Source organism: Erpetoichthys calabaricus, chromosome 12 (assembly GCF_900747795.2).
Source record: "Erpetoichthys calabaricus chromosome 12, fErpCal1.3, whole genome shotgun sequence".
In the NCBI taxonomy this organism is placed as follows: Eukaryota; Metazoa; Chordata; class Cladistia; order Polypteriformes; family Polypteridae; genus Erpetoichthys; species Erpetoichthys calabaricus.
In genome coordinates, this window is record NC_041405.2 from 7,879,985 (window position 1) to 7,905,677 (window position 25,693).

At 40.2% G+C, this 25,693-nt stretch overlaps 1 protein-coding gene across 4 annotated transcripts in view; it reads left to right on the forward strand.

Annotated features, from left to right (window-relative positions):
* Positions 1-25,693, forward strand: part of LOC114643076 (NKG2-A/NKG2-B type II integral membrane protein-like) — a 63,247-nt gene that overhangs the window by 16,225 nt on the left and 21,329 nt on the right. The window contains exons 1-2 of one of the 4 annotated variants that reach the window (XM_051934730.1): positions 1,136-1,215; positions 3,971-4,066. The exons of 2 other annotated variants lie outside the window; for them this stretch is intronic. In XM_051934730.1, the coding sequence (XP_051790690.1) occupies positions 1,140-1,215; positions 3,971-4,066 (172 nt within the window). In that variant the 5' untranslated portion in view covers positions 1,136-1,139. Of the gene's footprint in view, positions 1-1,135; positions 1,216-3,970; positions 4,067-25,693 lie in introns of those variants that run through there. One more of the 4 variants, XM_051934728.1, reaches the window with a different exon arrangement.

Here is a 25,693-nt window from a genome sequence, read left to right on the forward strand (position 1 = left end):
GAATATGGAATTCTATTCCTCTGTAACATTTCTATGCAGTTATGTTTGTCATTATAATGTTTCTAGAACATTGCAATCATTTATTTTGCGGTGTTGTTACGTTATTTTGTTTTATATATAGGTGTTGCCATGTAATAATTCTTGTTACTTGGACACTGCTCCCAGTTGCCAAGGGACAGTTTTAGACCTTGACGCATCTTATGTCATCAGTGTGACACCCTAAATACAATAACTTGGATATAAAGTTAAGCGTAGTGCATATTTTTCTCTGGAGTTTCTGATTTTACTGTTTTCCCTTTAACTTTGGTGGAAAGTTTTGTCTTCTAGGTTTCAGCGTGCTTTTGGTTTTGATTGCGTTTCATGTCCTGGTCCTCTTGGGTGCAACCTGCAGGAGACAGGGCTGAACACCTGATAAACAAATACATGCATGCAATGTAGTAGAAATAACAAATGACACAACAGTCAAAGAATAAAACCCATAAGAAGAAAAGCAAAAAATAATGAATACCACTACATACAAAAAAGTTTAACTAAAGATTGAAAAAACAAAAACTTACTTGAGGTAAGGGTGAGACCCTGGCTAAAATATAACCCAATCAGAGACCCTTGCTAAAATATAACCCAATCAGGTGTAATGGTAAGAGATTACACTTGTCACCCCAAATTTTATTAAATAACTCTGAAGACAACATGGCTCACGTGAATGTAACAGGTGGGAATTAAGACAGGAAGTGTGTTGACCATCACGCCATCTTCACACCCCGACGGTGCCATTTCCTCTGTAGTATTTTTAACCGCTTACTTTAACACTTAACCCTCCATGAAACGCAAGTATGGCTGAAAATGAAATGCCAAACACCTGACTGATGACCAATGTACCAAATTTGAAGCCTCTGGGCTGAAAAACTAAACTGTGCAACAAGAACAAAGAACAAAAAACAAAAAAAACAAGATTGTTATATTAGAATCCATCATATTATATTATAAATCCACAAGTAAGTCAGAAGCATTGCAGCTCTGATGTTGGTTGTATTCTGCACACCCAGGCACATTTCCTGGACTTCGAGGTGCCTGGTTCTTGTCTTTCTTCCTCATTTGCTCTTTCAGACGTCCTGAGTGCTCACAACTGACAATCCTTCATGGCGCAAAATGTGGTATACGCTGACATAAATCTTCCAGGTGGACAAAAGACTACGAACAGACAGCAGCATTCAGGTGAGGGTTCATATTAGTCTTCTCTTGTCAATTATTGAGTAGAGAAGTAGAATAATCAACTATGAAAAAGGAAGGGGGGATGGAAAATATGTTAGACAAGAATGGCTGTGACAAGCGTGAACTTAATGCTCATAAAATTAAAGTTCCATGCTTACGATTTTAATGTATTTTCCATTTTATTGTTTTGTATTGCTTTCATACTGCATAATGCAACATAATCTTTTACACTTTAAAGGTTTTTTTCAATTAACAATTTGTAAAGGACTACATAATGTTAATTTTATCATTACTGTTTATTATTTCTCAAGAGTATGATAATGATAGTTATGGTGCTGTAAATTGTGACTGAAATATTTAAACACACAGTAAGGGTTCAACATAAGATAAGAAACTGTGACTGTATATAAAAATTAAAATAAGAAAATATTATTTTATATACGTTTAATAAGTTGTTTTGCTAGTAACCCAAAACCTCAGAAAAATAAAATGGTTACTAAGGAGAAAGACATAAATGGCTTAAAAGGAGGTATGTGCCAGGTGATGAAGAACAAGAGAACTGAATTCCGTTTCTTAGGGTAGAAGCGCTACGTAGAAAATTAAGTTTTAAACAGAAATGTCTTCATAGGATAACAAAGTTTTGTTGTTTTTGTTCAGCCTTATGTATTACAGACCCGCTGTATTTTAAATTTCCACCCCAAGACAGCTTTTCCAGTGATGTCCATTCCATTAAGATATCACAGTTTATTAAACTCACCCTTGATCACTGTTTTCCTGTCCCTCCATTATTTGAACTCATTAATCCAGTGCAGGATTACAGGGGGCTTAAGCCAAAGTTGCTACAAGCCCACCCTGGGATGGACCTCCGCTCCATCACAGTGGCCACTCACTCTCAGACTGCCCGTCTACCTGAAGACCTGAATGCTTGGACCTGTTTGTTTGACTGAAAGTAACAGGATGCTCAAATGAAAATCTATTTGTGGCTGCAATCTGAATTTCTGCTCAGGTCTGTTTAACTTGTACAAAGGTAGATGTGGTCGCTGTTTTAGTGAACTTCAGAGACACATTTGTTGTTAGAAACATAAAAAGGGTCCCAGTAGCAGCTGTAATGGCCGTCATGCAGGTTTTTATACAGGTTGATCAGATCTCCTTCTCCTTTCAAGTCTGTTTAGCTGAGGCTCACTGTCCTCCTGTGGTCCACCAGCACTGCACTCCACACCTCTTTCATGTCTTGTACTTCAAGGGTAGTGCACCACTTCACCATACCAATATGGAAAGATATATAAAGGAATATTCAGGAAACATCGACGTCAAGTACAAATACAGATTATTTTTTTAATATATTTAATGATCATTTTTCCCACTGATTATTGTATTAACTTCAATATTTCATTGCAATGCATTTACGCCTCAGTAAAGGATGCTAATTTAGACTTAGTGCTCCATTTCATATTATTTTAATTTAGCAATTCTGCTTTATTCAACATCCATCCATCAATTTTGCAAACTACTAGCACTTAATATTCAGTTCAAGGTTGCAGTTTCTGAAAAATTAGTAGCGGAGAAAAATTCTGCCAGCACAGCATAGCAGTATTTAAAAACTGTAAGTTTGTCAAAATTTTAGAAGTGAAATCTCTCAAACCAGTTGCATTCTAATTTTAATGGCAGAAAACTACTCTGGTTTCTACTGTTTTAACTTAATCAAATTGATAAAACACTCTTGTATCTTATACATTGTGTATTTACATATTCTCAATACTGAAAAGTCTTTGTAAAAATTAATTAGGCGTAGCTAAAACAAGTAGTATGGGGTGGGTACCCTGATGGTTCCTTTATTATTTACATCTCATTGTTAATTGGCAGGTGGTTAAGGAAGCAAAGAGAAATTTAAAACAGAGAATGGCTGCTTAAGACTAAAAGAACCAATTAAGGGTTAGGATTTTGTATTGTTGTGTAATTTTGCCTTAATATAACTGCTCTACAGCACTCCACGTGTACAGGCGTATCTTGCTGTGGACACCTTCTTTAAGCAAAGAGACTTAGTAGCTTAGCACTTCTCCTGATCCGGTTTATATTTTGTCATCAAAGCCGCCCCATTTGTATACGCAGATCATGCACAGTGTGTGAGACCTTTGATTAGAGAACCAACTTTAGGCCATAGGGGGTTCACAGATCTCTGAGATTCAGGAGCTCTACTGGACAGCCAATTGGATTGTACATTTTTGTCACATGGTTTACTGGACTTGAGTCAGATAACTCCTCCCACAGCCCTAACCACAGTGTAACTGGGCGTATCGCATAACATCGCTGAAGTACAACAACAACCTCCTCAAAGGAGTGAAGCTCTGGAGGTCCGCAGGTTGACTCTGTTGGGGTTATTGCTGTTTAGTGAATTGTCAAATTAGCATTGCTGAAAGTCACCTGTTGTGATGATTTTCTATTAATGAGCAGAGAGATACAGTAACTTCAAGTCAACACCACTTAGGAGCATAGAAGAGAAAAAAACAAAAGCATGAAGGAGCAGCTCGTGCTGCACTTGCAGGTGTGTTTCAGAAGTCTAAATCTTTCGGACTTCCAGTATGTTAGTGTTACGTCAATTGCCACCACAGTAATGCTAGAGGGTTACTGGAGAAACAATGGAGAAGCATTGCCTTGTTAGGCCTTTCTCCAATTCATTTACAACACAAATCTTCTTCTGCTGATCCCCTGAATGTCTGCAGTTTTCTCTGCTTGTAATGTGATTTCTGTTTTCAAACAGCTAAGGAAGAAAAACGGAGATGCTGGATAACTTGTGGTGTGGCTGCTTGCTTCCTAGTGGCATCCGGGATAACAATCGTAATTATGGCCATCAAAGGTACGTATTGTAACTTTTAAAAATCATTTCTTCCTGTAATACATTGAGACTCAGACCAAGAATAAGCAAAAAAATAAATAAATAAAAAAAAAAATTAAATTATTTTTCAAGTCAAAGTTATTTCTTCATAATCATAGTATATGTTCATTTGTCACATAATATAGTGTTCTAAAGTGAAGTATTTTTTTTTTACATACATTTTTAATATACTTTGTTCTTGCAGCTTACAATAGAGCTCTCTACGTCTCCAAACTTACTAAATTCGTCCAAAAATGCCAAAAATGTTATTGATCTGCATTTGGAGATTACACACATATTGCATTTCCATTTTGTTTTAAGAAGGAAAAACCAAAAAGCAAACCTTTGTGAGATTCGGCCATTTTAAAAACAGATCAGCTGTGAGCCTCATATCATCGTCAGTTTCCTTGTTTGCCCTACTTGGCGATACCCTTACTCTGTCTGCTCTTTACACAATAACAGGGGGGTGGGAAAAATTACACTATAGGGAAAATTCTGGCTACTCCGGCTGGGTTGATAAACATGCATGTGCTTCAGTGAGGGAATATTGAGCTTGCATTGCAGGCAATGAAATGACAAAGACTGATCAGACATTACAGGCGTACATCCAGTGCTTGAACAGGAGAAAGCCGGTGTCGTACCATTGACGTATCTGTGTGTACTGCCCCAATTGAAGGCCCTGCATACATCAGCCTTCCTAACCTGCTTATCCAGGGCAACGTCACGGCCCAGCTGGAGCCTAAGCCAGCAAGCATCGAGCACAAGGCTGGAACAATCTCAGGAAAAGGCAGCAGTCCATCACAGGGCAAACACACACATGCAAGAGTCAATTTAGAAACATTAATTTATGTTAAGTTTAATCAGGTTGAGGTTTAGTAAGTTCGGTCCAGATGTTTTAACAATGGAGGAATCGGATGTCATTTGTGACTCACAGTGCCATGTTCTGCATGTATTTACAGACTGATTTGCATCAGGGTCCATGAATTAACCCACTCAAAAACATTGTGCTCAGTTCTTTTATTGCTATGTATATTAAAAAGAAAACAAAAAAAAATGGTTTGGTGCGCTTCAATCTGCTCTGTCACATACTCGGCCTTTTTTGGATCGTGCATGTACAAGACACGACATGGCAAAAGTGGCCTGGCTCTTTCAAAAAATCTAAGGATTTATTAAAAATACAATGCAGTGTGTAATCAGTTCAGTTCAGATCTATTGTTATATGTAGAAAGTACAATGAAACTCAAATGTACTCTTTGCGTCTCACGTTGTGGCCTACGAGAAATAAGCACACAGATTGTAACGGGGGGCGCTTCGCTGTTGTGATGTCATAACTTCACGGCAGTTACAAGTACACAAATGTAAAGTAAAGTATCCTTACCACAAGAAAATAGAATCAATAATCTGCAGTAAAATTATTATTTCTAGTTTCCTTCCATTCTCACAAGAATGCCAAATAAACACGGAAGGTGTGCTTTATTAAATTGAAAACTTCACTTCAAAGTTGACGTTTTAGTTGAGTTTTAAGTTTTGTTTTGTATTTTTTTAATCAGGTATGGATACAGGCTTCCAGAGAGCTCCATTGTATAATGCTAGAACAGACAAAGTATTTTTCAAATTTGTAAAACACAATTGTATGTGGAAAATTAATATATGCAATGATTGTGAAGAAATAACTATGACTTGAAAATACCAAACACCAGGCAGGAAGACTCCAGTTTGTCAGAAAGACTAAAGTTCCAATGTTTTTTCCGCTCACGGAATGCAGACTGGAGTGGATGACAGTGGACGCCTTTCTGGTAAAACAGACTCTACAAAAGTCATGCCGGTTATTAAAGAAAAAAGCCTCATGTGTCCTGAACATTCTGGAAGAAGTAACTACTCACCTAAAGTTACAACTGAAAATGCACCCTTGAGATTTAAATAGAAATTCATATTTCTTCTTTCGTTAGTGCTTACTAAGTACTTGTTTGTGATGCAGTGCAGAAGTGTGTTTGTAAACTTAATGTAAATATGAACGGCTCGTCACCAACCCCAACTTTCATTCTTTCATTTTTATTTTTACAGTTTATGAAGGAGATCACACACAACAAACTGAATCAAGTAAGCCCTTCATACTTCTCTGGCAGAAAAGAATGGCCGCTGTCATTGTGTCGCGCTGGCCTTCATGCATACATTCTGTATGTAAACATTAATAATTTATCCTGAATTGAATCCTGTTTTATGTATCCCCACTGAGAAGTAACTTGTCACTTATGATCTGATGATGTCTTTTAAAGGATTTAGAAGGCCGAGGCCCAGGATTTGTAGGAAGTCTTTTATCTAATCAATCCTGTCACTGGAAAGAAATTTGCTCAGACGCCACCCTGCTCAGTTGAGTGTCCTCACATGGAGTTGCTGGATGTAAACTTGGACCACTGGATTCAGAGTACAGAGTCTTATCTGTCTTAACCAGTTGACGTAAAGGAGAGTTGGCCAAAAAATGGGTGCTGCCAAAGCAAATTTCTTATCAATGACAAACTGACTGCACACACCGGCAGGGTGAATTTAACACGACCTTCGATGTGAGAGTGCCATCCTTTTGTTAGGAGGTCTAATACACCTCTTGGTGGCACAGGCTGATCTGTCTACCGCTGTTGGTGACACACAACGTTCTCCTCTCTCTTCAGTTGCAGAAAAACCCAACAAAAGCTGTCCTGATCTGTGGATTAAACGCAGAAAGAACTGCTACTACTTCTCTGTGAATAAAACAACATGGGAGAGAAGCAACTGGCAGTGTGACTCTCATGGAAGTCAGCTGGCTACGGCAGAGGATGAGGAGGAGTTGGTAAGTCATGGTGGCTGACGTGAAAGTGTGCTGCATTTTTCAGGAATTTGCCATTGCTAATGTCAAAGGGTAAGTTAAGAATATTTTTCCTAGTTCCAGTACCTGGGGGGAGATATCCAGTTTGACATTTGTCAAACGTTGGTATTAGATCTTAGATCACTAATATTTGCTCCTTATTATTGGCTTACTGTCTGCTTTATTGTCTTCTGTTTGCATACCCTACCTGTTCCCAGACAATAGGCTTACTTGCTGCTTCTATTTTTCCATTTCGGTCTTTCTTTATTTCTTTCTTCTTTCATCAAGCTTGCTTTAGTCTTCAAATGACTTTAAAACTTCAAACTGTGAAGGTCACGACACACATACTCTGCTGTGTGCTCTGCATATCACACCTTCACACTTGAACTAAAACTTTGTCCTGAGTCACAGGACTTTCCTGAGAATGCCTGCAAGTTGAGAAGCTGGGTAGGTGAAGCACTTCTCTCTCCTTCTCTCTCCTGTCGTCCATGTTCTCCAGATCACAGGTCACATCTCGCTACTGACGGCCTCTTTTCTTTTTATTTTCTCCTTGCAGGATTTTCTCATTGACTACTGCAGATCTTATTTCACTTTCTGGATTGGACTCAAGAGAAACCCTAAAGAGAGATGGACTTGGATTAATCAGCAGTTTTTCAATCTCAGCTGGTAGGTGACTTTATAACAAATCCACCAAACCTCTGGACAGAGACACTAAACACTTAGCTGGATCTAAAACTGAGGCTGCTGTTCTGTGCTGGGTCCAGGAACCATTTATAATTAGTCAGGTTTTCCCCTCTAATGCTCTAAATAATATAACAACAAGACAAAATGAAAAAAGTTATAAAGCAGTAACAAAAAGAAAAAATGTATTGATACTCTGTTATATACATAAACAACACTCCCTCACCAAATTACACTCAAAAACTTTCCTAAATATATCTTACAGTTTTGTACACCATTATCTTCCAGTGTATTACCTACAATGCTTAAATTCACATTTCTTTAACACACACACACCTTGCCATGCTCTACCAATAAGAGTATTCTGAACATCCGTTTTACCACCATCACCAGCTCTCGATGGCCAGGCCTGCCTCACATCCTGCCTGTCGTATTCCCAGTTGGACTTTTCACATTCCATCTCACAACCTCCTTGACGTTATCCCCTTCAGATTATTGCTGCCTCACCCCAATCCCTCTCCTGCTCACCCAACTTAAGGTCTGTTGAAAACTCTCAGGCTCACTTAAAAGAATCTTCTTCTCTTTCCTTCTTATTTTGCTGATCGAGGATTTTATTTCATCACCCTGATCTCAGCAGTCTCACTTCTTTTATCTCAGATTGCTCGCCTACACCTTAGATCCTATTCTTTCACCATTCCATCTCTTCACTAACTGACGTCTCACTGCACTTAAAAGCATTTCCATCCTCAATACTCCTACCGACCCACCTGCAGTCTGCTACTTAACAATCACCCTCACCCTTCCACTAATGATTATTCACTTTAAATGAGACTTGTGCTTTGAGTGTGATGAGCAGATCTTAAACATCAATACAAACTATGATATTTATGTGGCAGTAGCACAACCTCTCTCATCCTCAGTGCTGGGGAGCCTTCATTTGGCGTTACTAAGTTGTTCTGCAGGTTAGATTGGTTTCTCTACACTGGCCTTGTAAGAGTGAGTGTGTGCCATTGTTCTCTACATTGATCTAGCATCACTTATTGATAGTGTTATGTTGTGGATATCATAACTTGTTGAAAGAGAATGATCCTGCTACAGGACCAGTGTTTAATAATGCGACAGATAATGCAGATGGAAGGAGGCCTTATTTATTGTGTTCTTCATAGAAAAAGGACTACCAGTCAACCAACACACACCTTTATAGAGCAGCCTAACAGAACAAAAGTTCCACACAGAACATTCCAAATTAATAATTATACAGTGCATGTCATACAATACATTAGAGATTGGAGAAACTCTGGCCCATGTCACAGGATTGGGGGGAGGTTCAGACTGTGAATGGATGACATTTTAAAGTCAATTGATCTTTTCTAACTTTGGACCATCTCTCACTTCATGACTCCCATCAAGGTAGAATGTCTTTTTGACTCACATGTAGGTATGATGTTTGACTGCTTTATTCTGGGGACACTTGATGGTTATTTCTATGGACTGGGACAACAGACGAATGCCATTCCAAGTTTGCCATTCTGTATGTCTTGGGCCAGTCTGGTATTGTGGTGCCTGTAGCCTTACATATACAGCAATAACATGCTGCAGATGTTCTATTAGACAGTTGTGGCGAGCGCCCTCTATGTGGTGGTGTGCTGGGGAGGCAGCATAAAGAAGAGGGACGCCTCACGCCTGGAGAAACTGGTGAGGAAGGCAGGCTCTATTGTAGACATGGAGCTGGACAGTTTGACATCCGTGGCAGAGCGATGGCGCTGAGCAGACTCCTGTCAATCATGGAGAATCCACTGAACAGGATCATCTCCAGACAGAGGAGCAGCTTCAGCGACAGACTGCTGTCAATGTCCTGCTTCACTGACAGACTGAGGAGATCGTTCCTCCCCCACACGACCCTGGGGGGGTAAACGTTAACACTACACAAGATTATAGACTCTTACACCTGCCTCACACTCTCCACCTTACATTTTTTACTTGCACTGCATTTTTATCACTATTTAATTAATAACAATTAATTAATTGTTTTTATCAGTATGCTGCTGCTGGAGTATGTGAATTTTGCTTTGGAGATTAATAAAGTATCTATCTATCTATCTATCTATCTATCTATCTATCTATCTATCTATCTATCTATCTATCTATCTATCTATCTATGTTCACGTAAACTTTCATTTTTTTTAAATTTTATTTATTAATTTTATTGCACTCATTCCATACAAATAGATCAATTTATACAAAAAATAGGATTGAATAATAAAAAATAATAATTCAATACATTTATATAGCGCTTTTCTCAGTACTCAAAGCACTATCCACACAGGGAGGAACCAAACCCACAATTTTCGACAGTCTCCTTACTGCAAAGCAGTAGCACTACCACTGCACCACCTGTGAGGACTAATCAAACCCCACCCCTGAGAGGGAGAGCATGGCCAAAGGAGAATTGCTTAAGGCTTGCAATCGTACCTAAATTGTTGAGGTTAATAGGGCAAAAAAAAAAAAAAAAAAATATATATAAATATAAATGTAAATAAATAAATATCTCAGTTCACGTTAACCTTCATTTCTATCTATCTATCTATCTATGTTCATGTTAACTTTAATGTTTTGTGTTTCTACCCAGGAAGACCCAAATTAAAGAAGATGGTGGAGACTGTGCCTTTGTGCGTAGGCAGTCTGTTCAAAGTAAGGCCTGCAGCACAGACCTTCATTGGGTTTGTAAGAAGCCATTACAACACTGCGAGTGAATCTTTACTCATCTTTGCCTTTTAACAAGTTCCAGAATTAGTGGGAGTATGGAAGTCATCTACAGTTTTTAAATTTTTTAAAAATTTTTTGTAAACGAGTCTGAATTGTATTAACAATCAAGGTGAAACACCAGGCACTTCAAACTTAATAAGCTCCAACAAGTTAGGTTACTTGCAGTACAGCAAAAGAGCAGCCGAGAAATCAAAGAATTACAAGGAGGCAGCTGGCACCACACACATTAATACCCATCTGTGGTCAGCAGTGATGAAAGAGAAAAGATTTTGGCCTTCATTTGTACATAAATGAGAAAAGTTAGCTGAACTGACTGGATATTACTGGGCTGTACTGGGAGGTGGCCACCTTCTTTTAATGGTCTACATTTCTTTGGTTTTCTTCCAATGAGCCCTTTTAGGTGTCTTGTTTTTTACTTTTCACCCTGCATACATTTTGCATTTGAATAATACTAATGTTAGTAATAAAATTTGGATTATTGTGTGACTCGTGCTCATTGTCTTTTATTGTACTGACCCCATCTGCTTAGTCAGGCAAAAGTAATATAAATGCAGCTAATAATACTACTAATAAAAAATAATTAATAATTACATTTATATAGTACTTTTCTCAGTACTCAAAGTGTTTAGACAGAGGGGAACCACTTCAAGCACCACTAATGTGTAACACCCGCCAGGATGAAGGCGACAGTAGCCATTATACCTCCAGTATGCTCACCAACACATTAGTTATCAGGTGGTGAAGTAGTGAGAGAGACCCAATCAGGGACAGAGGATAATTAGGGGTCCACAATGACCAGGTCATGGAGGGCAGTTTATCCAGGACATCAGGATACACTGCACTCTTTATGAAGGATGCCCAGGGATCTTTAATGGCCACAGAGAGTCAGGACCTTAAATGTATATGTCATTTGGAGGACAGTGGCACATTTACAGTACAGTGTTCCCGACATTGCACTGGGGCTTTGGGTTCCACAGAGACCACAGGGTAAACCGTATCTTGCTGTCCGCACCAACACCTCTTTCAGCCAAAGCTAAAAGGTTCTGATTAGAGGCAAAGAAGAAAGAGCATAAATCAAAACAGAGCATAAGTCTCTTATTTGTTAGCCAAAGAATATCACTGAGCTACTGTTTGCCCTGATTGATGTGTTGTATGTTGATCTTCACATGAATGTCACTGTAATGACCCTCAAATTATGGGCAGTCTTGGCATTCACCCATGAGTATTAGAAGTACAGAATTATATCTGCACTGATTCAGGTGATCTACAACTAGTCATCACAAACATCAAATCATATAGGGGGTGTTCCTACTTGTGGGGGAGTTGATCAAAATTAAGAGATTTGCAGAATGCACATCTTATTTACTACTGGTACACTGTGGCAATCAACTTTTGTTACCTGTCCTACTGTACTTGCTGAACAAACAGGCCCTCGCCTAATGTTACTCAATTAAAAGATAACAGGGAATAGTAGAAGTTACCAATGATTTCAAATCCAAGAAGTAAATGATATTTCTATGTAAATATAATCTATTAGAATTGCAGCTAAAATGCTGCCGTGAAAGTGGCAAATTAAAAAGCAGAGTTTTCAAAAAATGTTCCATGGAATTAGCCTGGTGTATCTCTATTGGGAAAAGATTTCAAGGCCTTAGTGTCAGTGTTTAAAAAGAAATGGGTCTGTAAAATGTATAGTTAATGGGATTTTTGTATTTGCTAAGAAAAACTGATATAGAACCCAGGACTTCTTTTTTTGGGTATTGAATTATTCCTTAGCTACAAGTTTTTAGTCACCAATAGCATGAAGACGGTCACACAGGTGAAAGTTTAATCTGTCTTTTACATTTGACAGTACTCTCACTCCTTCCTAGATTCAATATACCTTTTAAAACAGCTTAATTTGTAATCTGCTATTCTACTATTTGGAGACCTCAGTGATGATGAGCACAGAAGATTTGATAAGTTGCCCTTTGGAGAAAGGGGGCCCAGCTTCCATGGTGTTGAGATGGTGCCTGCTGGTGTCCCTGCTTCCTGAACTGAAGGCTGTCTCTGTGTCTAAAAGTGAATCAGTGACTCCATTTATCCTGACCAAGGACGTGAGCCACCTTTACCAAGGTAGTCGGATGCGAGGAGAAGCAAGTCTTACATACTGGCTGTTGGTGTGCAGTAGTGTCAGTGAGCTTCCATTGTTGCTGATAGATCACCAGGCTACTGCAGTCTACTCCTGAATTGCACTGCACTGAAGGTATTGAGTTGATGTTATTCATTAATTCCTTGTGTTATTATATGAACTTTGTAATTATTCTATTTTTAGCTATGTTATTTTCAAAAATCTTTAAAACTATAAATTCTTTTTATATATATATATTCATGGGTCTGAATCGCAGTCTCATTATTTTAATGTTTGCCTACAAGGTAACGCTTGTGGTTAGTTGGCCAGTTGACAAACATCCGCCACGTCCTCTAGGATGCGAGATCATGGATATGTTATACGGTATCTGCCAAATAATACAAAGAGAACACAACATGCATTTCACCCCGAATTGGGGCTCATCGGGTGTATGCACTTTTACGTCCCCTTATGGTAGAGGTGGGCAAAGTGGTTGCTGGAGGGCTGCAGTAGCTTCAGGTTTTTGTTCCAACCCAGTTGCTTAACACTAGAATTACCAGAGCCTACAAAAAACTCATAGATCCGGCCCACCTTAAATCGCTTCTTAAATCCATTCACACCACTCCGCCAGCATCCTTTGTTCCTTTGGGGATGGAATAGCCGGCTGCTGGCAGCTTGTCTCTTATCAGCACATTTAGAGGACAAAGGATGCTGGCGGAGAGGTGTGAATGGATTTAAGAAGCGATTTAAGGTGAGCCGGATCTACGAGTTTTTTCATAGGCTCTGGTAATTCTAGTGTTAATAAGAAGCACTTAAAGCTCTAGTATCTCTTCTGCTTCATTTTAGTTGTCTCATTTATTAAGATTTTGAACCCTTATTGCTTATTTTAGTCTTAACCAGATGGAGTCTTGGTTTTTAATGCTTTTTATTAGCAATAAGATTCAAATGACAAAAGAAAGCAGCATTTCTCCATTTAGCTTGTGTGTTTATCTTGCACTATTTGGTTTAATTAAATAAGTAAATAAAAGTGAAGCACTGAGAACAACTCATACATTTTATTTAGACTTCAAATCATTTGGATGATATCCTTAGAAAGGAAAAAAAATCTAAGATAAGAGAATGACTTAACATGGCAGAGTTAAAGCACTAACAAGCCATAAAACTGGATTATTGGCAAGGATTGTTTTCTGATTAAGCAAACATGCAGCCACTGCGGCCCTCCAGGACTGACTTTGCCCACCCGTGCCCATCGAACCTAAGATGTAATACTCCGATCTACAACCCGTCAAGTAAGCGAACAAGGTTTTTAATATTTTGTTTTTTTTTCCCCAAAAAATGAAACATTACAAAGAAAGGTTGGTATTTTGTTAAAAAAATACTTATACAAAATAAAGGAATACTCCACCCATAAAATATAAATTTTGATATATTACCTACCACCTATGTAGTTTGTAACAATGGCCAAAAGAAATAAAACGTAATGTCATGTTTTTTATGCAGAATGGATGTAAGAAGGTGTCTGATACACTGTAAGTCTATGGATACCAACACTGAACAACTGCAAACAAAAGCAAAAATGTCCGTGAAAAAATGTCACTTTACTCGAAAGGTCAAGTCTTTCAGTCTTTTGTTCGTAACATCTTAAACATGTGGATTTTTACCAAAATATTGTTAAATAAACCACTTCTAGAAAACACTCAATTGTTCATTCACATTTGAGTGTGTGTCATTTTCAAACTAAAAAAGCCAGGAACCACCTCAAAAATGATGCAAAGGCTTTTTCAGTCCATATCTCGACAAAAAAACTTTGACCAAAGCATAATTCCTTTAATACTAATAAAGACTTATTTAAAGTCTCAGAAAATATGTGTATATATAAATGGAAAAGGCAGAAAAATGAAAAAGGAAAGTAAAGGAATTGCCTCAAAGGCATAACCCAAAAGCAAACAAATCCATTAAAGAAGCCAAAAACAGTACAGCAAAAGTTACGTTTCTGCCATGGCACAACTTTGTTTTTTGTTTATTAAATATTTTTGTGGTTTTTTCATTTATTTTTTCTGTGTTATTTTATTAATTCTGTTTTTGGCTTTGTTCTTTCTCTGTATTATTTGTTTGGCATTACGTTATTTATTCATTATTTTTACATGTTTATATTATAGTAATTATATTCATCCAGTCCTGTTTATGTAGAACCGAAGGGGGCAGAACCACCTGATTGTGCCACCTGAAGTATAAACTGAGAAGCAGCTATGGCATTGCTCTGTTTTTAATTCCTGTGTTTTGTTGATTTGTGTTGATTTCTGGATTTACTTTAACCCCTGATTTTTTTTGATTCTTGCACGTGTTTGCTTTTAGTTTTTGCTCCTTCTTTGCACCTGTCTTTTTTTTTATTTTTTGCAATCTTTTTGGACTGAATCTTTAAATATTATATGAACTTTGTGTTTGTGGTTCTAAAATTTTATAGTTTTCCCTCTTTTTTTGGGAATCCTTTTGATTTTAAAGTCGTGGACCCATATTTGAGCCTTTGTAGGCCATAAGCCTGCAACTAGAGTTTGGGGATTAGGCTTCCTGAGGAAGTGTGAGTAGCTTTAAGCGAAAGTATTCATGGGAATATTGAATTCTATTACTCTGTAACATTTCTATGCTGTTACGTTTGCCATTATAAAGTTTCTAGAACATCACAATAATTTAATTTGCGGTGCTGTAACGTTATTTTGTTTCACATATGGGGGGGTTGCCATGTTATAATTCTTGATACTTGGACACTGCTCCCTGTTGCCAACGGACAGTTTTAGACATTGACACATCTTAAGTCATCAGTGTGACGCCCTAAATACAGGAATTTGGATATAAACACAATCAAGTGTAGTGCATATTTTTCTCTGGAGTTTCTGATTTTACTCTTTTCCCTTTAACTTTGGTGGAAAGTTTTGTCTTCTAGGTTTCAACTTGCTTCTGGTTTTGATTGCGTTTCATGTCCTGGTCCTCTTAGGTGCAACCTACAGGAGGCAGGGCTGAAAACTTGATAAACAAATACATGCATGCAATGTAGAAGAAATAACAAACAACACAATATTCAATTAATGAAACCCTAAAAGAAGAAAAGCAAAAACATACAAAAGAGTTTAACAAAAGATTGAATAAACAAAAACATCCCTGAGCATCCTTGAGACCCTGGCTAAAATATAATCCAATCAGGTATAATGGTAAGAGATTCCACTTGTCACCGCAAATTTTATTAAACAACTCTAAAGACAACATGGCTCACGTAAATGTAGCAGGTGGGAATTAAGCCATCACGCCATCTTCACACCCTGACGGTGCCATTTTCTGTGTAGTATTTTACTTTGACACTGAGCCCTCCATGAAACTCAAGTATGGCTGAAAATGAAATGCCAAACACCTGACTGATGACCAATGTACCAAATTTGAAGCCTCTGGGCTGAAAAACTAAAGTGTGCAATAAGAACAAAAAAAAAAAAAAAAAAGATTGTTATATTAGAGTACATCATGTTATATTATAAATCCACAGGTCAGTCAGAAGCATTACAGCTCTGATGCTTGTTGTCTTCTACACACCCAGGCACATTTCCTGGACTTCGAGGTGCCTGGTTCTTGTCTTTCTTCCTCATTTGCTCTTTCAGACGTCCTGAGTGCTCACAACTGACGATCCTTCATGGCGCAAAATGTGGTGTACGCTGATATAAATCTTCGAGGTGGACAAAAGACTATGAACAGACAGCAGCATTCGGGTAGGGGCTCACATTAGTCTTCTTTTGTCAGTTACTTAGCAAATTATTGAGTAGAGAAGTAGAATAATCAACTATGAAAAAGCAAAGGGGGATGGAAAATATGTGAGACAAGAATGGCTGTGACAAGCGTGAACTTAATGCTCGTAAAATTAAAGTTCAATGCTTACTATTTTAATTTCCAATTTATTGTTTTGTATTGCTTTCATACTGAATAATGCAACATAATCTTTTACACTTTAAAAGTTCTTTTTAATTAACAATTTGTAAAGGACTACATATTGTTAATTTTGTCATTACTGTTTATTATTTCTCAAGAATATGATAATGATAGTTATGGTGCTGTAAATTGTGATTGAAATATTTAAACATGCAGTAAGAGTTAACATAAGATAACTGCGACTGTATAAAAAATTTAAAATGAGAAAATATGGGCGGCACGGTGGCGCAGTGGGTAGCGCTGCTGCCTCGCAGTTGGGAGATCTGGGGACCTGGGTTCGATTCCCGGGTCCTCCCTGCGTGGAGTTTGCATGTTCTCCCCGTGTCTGCGTGGGTTTCCTCCAGGGGCTCTGGTTTCCTCCCACAGTCCAAAGACATGCAGGTTAGGTGGATTGGCGATTCTAAATTGGCCCTAGTGTGCTTGGTGTGTGGGTGTGTTTGTGTGTGTCCTGCGGTGGGTTGGCACCCTGCCCAGGATTGTTTCCTGCCTTGTGCCCTGTGTTGGCTGGGATTGGCTCCAGCAGACCCCCGTGACCCAGTTCAGATAGAGCGGGTTGGAAAATGGATGGATGAGAAAATATTATTTTATATACTTTTAATACTTTTTTACTAGTAACTAAAAACCACAGAAAAATACAAAGTCTTCATATATTTAAAATTTTAAATTACTGTGATGGACTGGAGGCCTGTCCTGGGCCATTTTCTGCCTTGCAACTGGTGATAGATAGATAGATAGATAGATAGAGATAGATAGATAGATAGATAGATAGATAGATAGATAGATAGATAGATAGATAGATAGATAGATAGATAGATAGATGTTTATTTACGCCAATGGGAATTTCTAAAATTGAGCTTTAACAGAATTTGAATAAACATAGAAATATAACAAGCACCACCTGTCCACACACAACTAGCTGCGAGGTCCACAACATAAGAAACAGCACTTAGTTGTGTGTCATCTTGCCATCTTCAGGCAATGCTGTTCAGTAGGAAAGTGTAATGCATACAAAAACAATTTAAATGAAATAAAAATGTATCAACAGAACAGATCATGCAGTGACTGTGGTACTTTTAATGCGAGTATCTTTTGAGAAAGTAAAGCAAAGGTATTACTTTTCACAATAAAGAATTTCCCTTTACTTCTTCAACTCTTGTTCTAGGTTCGTCTTTTATTTTTGTCTAGCAATTCATCGTGTTACGTTATCAACTGGGTGTTACATTCATAGCGCTGCTGCCTCTCAATGAGGAGACTGAGGTTCAAATCTTGGGTTCTCCCAGTGACTGTGTGGGTCTACTTTGGGTGCTCTGGTTCCCTCCTACGGTCCAACATGCAGGTTATGTCGATTGGTGTTGCTAAATCTGTGTGTGTGTTTGTGTTGACGCTGTAATAGTCTGTCACCCTGCTCAGAGTTGCTGGCATAGGATCCAGCTGCCCAGTAATCCTGGCATATATAAGCGGGTTAACATCCATCCATGCATTTTCTTATCACCCAAATCAGGCCAAAGCCACATTGGTCATTTAGTGGTTTGGGGTCTTTTTAATGTACAAAAAGCCACCCTTTTCACAGGCCCACTTATTTCAAAACAGGGTGTGACCAGAGCAGCAGCAGCATTGGTGCATGAAGCCCCCGGTCCCTCTCAGAGGACCCCCGTGTATTCGCTGCCACTGAGATGCTTATTTATAACTGAATCTTTTATTTATTACTGAATTATTTATTACTGAATCTTAGCCAACCCATTTGCTTAATTAGAATGTTATTCCGGCTGATAATGACATTTGCTATGGCTCGTTACCGTTTTCATTCTGCCATGTCTGCTCAATCTTGTGGATTTTTCTTTCCTGAGAATATCATTGGCCTGGAACATTCTCAGTTCTTTACTTTTTTCCTCCTTGCATTTGTTTTAATTCGGTTATACCACATGGTTGAGGCCGTGTTGTTGTTGGTAATGGACTCCTCGTTATTGTCAATTAACCGAGGCATCATGACAAGCAACGTCATGGTGTAACCAATCTTTAAGATTGCAGCCCACTCTCCCTGATGTCCAAGTTGGCAGATAGAAAATGGAATGCCGTTTGTGTGGTTAGCGTAGTTAAAACTGAGGTTTTCCCTGTTTATAATATGATTTTTCTTTTCAAACAGCTAAGGAAGAACAACGAAGATGTCCGATAACCGGTGGTGTGGCCACTTGCATTCTGGTGGCAGCAGGAATAACAATCATAATTCTAACCATCAAAGGTACACATTTGTAACTCATCAAAATCCTTTCTTCCTGTAATTAATTGAGACTTAGGCGAGGTAGCTTTTGGTCAATGGCAGGTACCATTTTGTTGGGTTGTAGCATTTGAGTATAATTGATGTGTTTAAATAAGAAGAAAATATGGAGCTGACATATTCTAGAATAACTGTTCTCATCATCAGTTAGTAATCTGTTAACTAATATTATGGTGTAAGTGTGAGGTTAACACAAATGTTGTCCTTTCATAGTCTTGAAATATGAACAAAAGGGTGTTAGTATAGGACAAGAATTCAACATGGTGGTTAACCAAAAATGTTGAGAAAGAAACTCCCTTTCTTTCTTTCTTTCTTTCTTTCTTTCTTTCTTTCTTTCTTTCTTTCTTTCTTTCTTTCTTTCTTTCTTTCTTTCTTTCTTTCTTTCTTTTTCCCAGTTTTCCCTTTGGCTAAACCTGTGAGATACATCTGTCTTCCTCATTGCAGAATTTCATAGTTGTGAAAGCTTAACCTCTGTTGTTTCACCCGTAGAATTAATTTCTCATGCGTCTAAATTTTTTGCAAGTGTTTGCAAGCTTTGCTGTGATTTGTGTTCACAGTCGGTTTGTAAGAACAGTGACATTCATTATTTTATATTACATCATCATTAGAAATAGAGAATTCTGCTGTTCTTTTTGTTCGATCATTGGATAAATAAGAAAAAAAAAATTTATTACGCAAATTTTATTGTTAGTGGACAATACAATACAGTGTTGTGTGTATTTGGTTTTGATGGAGTCCTTGTGATATTTCTGACACCTGCCTGTTAAAAGTCAGCTCATTTCACAGTCTCAGTTGCAAATTCCAGTTTTGTAGTATGTACTCTCTTCAATTCACTTCCAAATCAAAAGTTCAGATTTTAGAAGCTTGAAAGTGTTCAGCCTGGGCATCAGAGTGGTCGAGACATCAGTTAAAGGTCTAAGTTAGCATCGCAGGAAATGAACTCCAATCCAGGTGTCTAAATTGACAATAATGGGACCTCTTACCGTTAGTACTGAAGATCACAGATTATCTATACCTTGCTATTTGGAAGTCCTTCATTTTCAGTCTCAGAAAATCTGAGATGAGCCCTCAAAGTTGATTCGTGAGAAATGTGTGCCGTCTTGAGTTCATTTCCAGCTATGTGAGTGAGTGAGAATGCACAACCAAGAGTGGTGCCACCCAAGTGAATGTCTTAGCGAAGGTAAGGCCTCTGCAGAAACAAAGTCGACTTGATTGCAGACACCAGCAGCGTGAATGTTGTATGGTCGTTATTGTGATAGCGCCATCCTGGGTTAGGAGGTCTAATACACATCTCGGCATCACAGCTGACCTATTTACTACTGCTGGTGACACACAGCTTTGTCCTTTCTATCTAGTTATAGATAAACCCAATAAGTGCTGTTCTGATATGTGGACAAAATACAAAGAGAACTGCTACTACTTCTCCATAAATAAAACAACATGGGAGAGAAGCAGCCAGCAGTGTGTCTCCCATGGAAGTCAGATAGCTGTGGCAGAGGATGAGGAGGTTTTGGTAAGTCATAGCAGCCAATGTGAAAGTGTGCTGCATTTTTGAATAATTATTTATTACTAATGTAGAAAAGATAAGTCAAGAGCACTTTCCTACTCCTTGTACCTGAAGGATACCTTTCAAGATTCTTGCTTTTTTAATTAATTTCTTCATTTTGATTTGACTTGCATTGAGAGGTTGAGAGGTTGACAGGTTGAGAGGTTCCGGCTAGATATAGTCGGACTCACCTCAACGCACAGCTTGGACTCTGGAACCAATCTCCTTGAGAGGGGCTGGACTCTCTACCACTCTGGAGTTGCCCCCGGTGAGAGGCGCCGAGCGGGTGTGGGCATACTTATTGCCCCCCGACTTGGAGCCTGTTCATTGGGGTTTACCCTGGTAGACGAGAGGGTAGCTTCCCTTCACCTTCGGGTGGGGGGACAGGTCCTAACTGTTGTTTGTGCGTATACACTGAACAGCAGTTCGGAGTACCCACCCTTTTTGGAGTCCCTGGAGGGGGTGCTAGAGGGCATACCTTCTGAGGACTCCCTCGTTCTGCTGGGAGACTTCAATGCTCATGTGTGCAATGACAGTGAGACCTGGAAGGGCGTGATTGGGAGGAATGGCCCCCCCGATCTGAACCCGAGCGGTGTTTTGTTATTGGACTTCTGTGCTCGTCATGGATTGTCCATAACGAACACCATGTTCAAGCATAGGGGTGTTCATATGTGCACTTGGCACCAGGACACCCTAGGCCTCAGTTCGATGATCGACTTTGTGGTCGTGTCGTCGGACTTGCGGCCACATGTCATGGACAGTCGGGTGAAGAGAGGGGCGGAGCTGTCACCTGGTGGTGAGTTGGCTTCGATGGTGGGGGAGGATGCCGGTCAGGCCTGGTAGGCCCAAACGTGTTGTGAGGGTCTGTTGGGAACGTCTGGCAGAGCCCCCTGTCAGAAGTAGCTTCAACTCCCGCCTCCGGCAGAACTTCTACCACATCCCGAGGGATGTGGGGGACATTGAGTCTGAATGGGCCATGTTCCGTGCCTCTATTGTTGAGGCGGCTGACCGGAGCTGTGGCCATAAGGTGGTCGGTGCCTGTCATGGCGGCAATCCCCGAACCCGTTGATGGACACCGACGGTGAGGGATGCTGTCAAGCTGAAGAAGGAGTCCTACCGGTCCCTTTTGTCCTGTGGGACTCTGGAGGCAGCTGATAGGTACCGGCAGGCCAAGCGGAATGTGGCTTTGGTGGTTGCTGAGGCAAAAACTCGGGCATGGGAGGAGTTTGGGGAGGCCATGGAGAACGACTTTTGGACGGCTTCGAGGAGATTCTAGTCCACCATCCGGCGTCTCGGGAAGGGGAAGCAGTGCAATGTCAACACTGTATATGGTGGGGATGGTGCGCTGCTGACCTCGACTTGAGACGTTGTGGGTCGGTGGGGGGAGTACTTTGAAGACCTCCTCAATCCCACTAACATGCCTTCCAATGAGGAAGCAGAGCCTGGGGACTCAGAGGTGGGCTCCCCCATCTCTGGGACTGAGGTCACCGAGGTGGTCAAAAAACTCCTTGGTGGCAGGGCCCCGGAGGTGGATGAGATATGTCCGGAGTTCCTCAAGGCTCTGGATGTTGTAGGACTGTCTTGGTTGACACGCCTCTGCAACATCGAATGGACATCAATCCACAGGGACAGTGCCTCTGGATTGGCAGACCGGGGTGGTGGTCCCCCGCTTTAAGAAAGGGGATCGGAGGGTGTGTTCCAACTACAGAGGGATCACACTCCTCAGCCTCCCTGGAAAAGTCTATTCAGGGGTCCTGGAGAGGAGGGTCCGTTGGATAGTCGAGCCTCAGATTCAGGAGGAACAGTGTAGTTTTCGTCCTGGTCGCGGAACAGTGGACCAGCTCTAAAGCCTTTGCACGGTCCCGGAGGGTGCATGGGAGTTTGCCCAACCAGTCTACATGTGTTTTGTGGACTTGGAAAAGGCATTCAACCGTGTCCCTCGGGGAATCTTGTGGGGGGTACTCCGAGACCATGGTGCTCAACCAGAAAAGGGTGGAGTGCCCTCTTAGGGTTGGTAGCGAGATCCTGCCCCAAGTGGAGGAGTTCAAGTATCTCGGGGTCTTGTTCACGAGTGAGGGAAGAATGGCGCATGAGATCGACAGGCGGATCGGTGCGGCATCCTCAGTAATACGGGCTCTGCATCGGTCTGTCATGGTGAAAAAGGAGCTGAGCCATAAGGCGAAGCTCTCAATTTACCAGTCGATCTATGTTCCTACCCTCACCTATGGTCATGAGCTATGGGTAGTGACCGAAAGAACGAGATCGCGAATACAAGTGGCTGAAATGTGTTTCCTCCGCAGGGTGTCTGGGCTTTCCCTTAAAGATAGGGTGAGAAGGTCAGTCATTCGGGAGGGGCTCAGAGTAGAGCCGTTGCTCCTCCGCATCGAGAGGAGTCAGATGAGGTGGCTCGGGCATCTGATCAGGATGCCTCCTGGACGCCTCCCTGGTGAGGTGTTCTGGGCACGTCTAACCGGGAGGAGGCCCCGGGGAAGACGCAGGACACGATGGAGGGACTATATGTCTCGGCTGGCCTGGGAACGCCTCGGGATTCTCCCGGAAGAGCTAGAAGAAGAGGCCGGGGAGAGGGAAGTCTGGGCATCTCTGCTCAAGCTGCTGCCCCCGCGACCTGACCTCAGATAAGCAGAAGAGAATGGATGGATGGATGGATGGATGGATTTAACTTGCTTTATTTATTTAAACATCTTATTGTTTTTTTTTTTCGTCACTTCCATTTTGTTAGTGTATTTGCATGATCGCATTTACAAGATGTTAAGCCACTTGCCAGTCATGTGACATAACATGTCATTTTGTCCGCCTGTAAGATATGACACTGCAGCTGGGTCAGTCCCCTAGATTTGGAATAATTTAAGAATCAAATTGATTGATATGTATGTAGCTTCAATTCGGGGAAACATCTTCTGTTAATTTTGTGTGTGTGTGTGTTTTGCTTCTGATCTTCGACCATTAATTCTTGCTCAATGATTTGTTTTCCCAGACTAAATGCTTGCTTGCCTCTTTAGTAATTTTTCCATCTACTGGATTTTCTTTCTTTCATCATATTATTAAACCCTCTCTTTTAATATTGTGTTCACAACCGAACTCAAGGTTAGCTTTAGTCTTGAAATCACTTTAAAACCTCAGACTGCGAAGGCCACAATTCACTTACCCTATTGTGTGGTTTGCATATCACACCTAACTATGAACCAACGCTTTTTCCTGAGATGCCACATAACTGCAGGCTACAATACAGGTTAGGCTAAGCACTTCTTTCTGAGGCACAGGCACCGTAGCTCACTGCTGTCAGCCTTATTTCTTTCTCATTTTTTCTTGCAGAAGTTTCTCTTTGACTATTGCAGAACACATTTGACTTTCTGGATTGGACTCAACAGAAAGCCTGAAGAGAGCTGGACTTGGATTAATGGGCAGCTATTCGATCTCAACTGGTAGGTGACTTTGATCATCCTCAGGACTGTTCAGTTTTCATTTTGGCTACTAAGCACTTCTCTTTGTGCAAGTTTCATTACTCAAGGACTGTGAATTGGCCTGGTAACTGAGTGTGGCTGGGTGCGGGTCCTACAATGAATTAGCATCCAATCCTTGGTTTGTTCCTGCCATGCATTCAGTCTTCATAGTGTTATGGATATCATAAGGTGGTAAAAGTGAATGATGCTGCTACAGGATCAATGTTTAACAATGTGCCTGACAACAGGGGATGCAAGGAGGTTCTTATTCATTACATTTCTCATAGAACAGGTCTACCAGCTAGCCAACACACACACCTTTAAACAACAGCCTAACACACAGAATATTTCAAGTTATTAGTTGTATTTTGAAACTCCCAGTTAATACAAGAGCGCTATGTCATACAATACTGTATATTAAAAACTGGATAAGCTCCGGCCCTTTCTAACTGAATTAAGTCGTTTCAGGCTGTGAATTGATGTCATCTTAAAACCAACTGATCGTTTCTGAATTTGAACCATATGTTACATCTTCACTGTCCCGTCAGGGCAGAATGTCTGTCTGTCTCATGCAGAAGTATGAAGTCTGCAGGTCTTACAGTAGGACCACTTGATGGTTATTACTATGGACTGATATAATAGCCCGCCATTCTTCATGTGTTACACGAGTCCAGTGCTATGGTGCCTATAAGCCTTACTTCGGGTCATGTCTACTGATTTTTTTATTTTTGTTATTTTGTGTTTCTACGCAGGAAGACCCAAGTTCAAGAAATGAGTGGAGACTGTGCCTGTGTTGTAAAGCAGTTCATTCAAAGTAAGAACTGCAGCACAGACCTTCACTGGGTTTGTGAGAAGCCATTAGAGAGCTGCGGCTGAATCTTCGCTCACCTCGGCGGACGCTTTCTAGCAGCTTTCAAGATTAGCAGAGAGCTCGCACAGGAAGTGGAGGTCATCTTAATATTTATTTTGTAAAGGAGTCGGATGGAAATAAAAAGAATCAGTGGGTGGGGGGTGTAATGTAGTAACAAGAAAAGTAAAATATCAGGCGCTTCAAACTTAACAGACCTGCACAACTCTTTTACTAGCAGTAAGGAAAAAGAATGGCCAAGAAAACAAAGAATTAGAAGGAGGCAGCTGGTGCCACACACATTAGTAGTTAGCAGTTATAATAGAGGAAAGATTTGGGTCCTAATTTATACATAAAGAAGAAAAAGATGGCTGATATGACTGGCCATTACTGGGCTGTACTTGGTGGTGACCACCTGGGGGACATATTTTGGTTCTTTTTTTTTGTACTCCACTTCTGCTAAGCTCCTCTTGGTGTCCTGATTTTAAAGTTTTACCCTGCATACATTTTTGTATTTGAATAATATTAATGTTAGTAATAAAATTATGATTATTGTATTGTTTGTGCTCATTATTTTTACTGTACCTGTCCCACTCACTTGGTCAAGTAAAAGGCATTTCAGTGGCTACAAAGCCAAAGTCTCTGATCAGAGGCAAAGGACAGAAGAAGAGGAAGCAGCAGCTTATCGAGTTTGCTTGAGCTGAGGCCGCACTACTAACACACTTCTAGCAAGACTTTGTTTTGTGTAATTGATGTTTGATGAGAATAAGGGACCAAATCACCCAAAATGTTGAGACTGCAGACCTCCCTTCTGGGTCGGGTATCACCAGTATGAAGCAGGCCAGCAGCCATGCCTCACAGTTTAAATAACATTTTTATTGTGTTTTATACAGACTGGTTAATATATAGCTGGGAAGAGCAGGAATGAAGCCTCTCTCAAACAGAGCACAAGTAACTTTTATTTGCTGACCAACAAGTATCACCGCATTGCTGCTAGTCGTTTCTAAGATCAGCCTCATGGTGGTCGTTGTCAAACAAGTTGTAACAAAGAGAAAAACTGCACAATGAGGGGTCTGGTGATGTTGGAGCAGATTAGCAGCACGGGAGTCTTCAGCCCC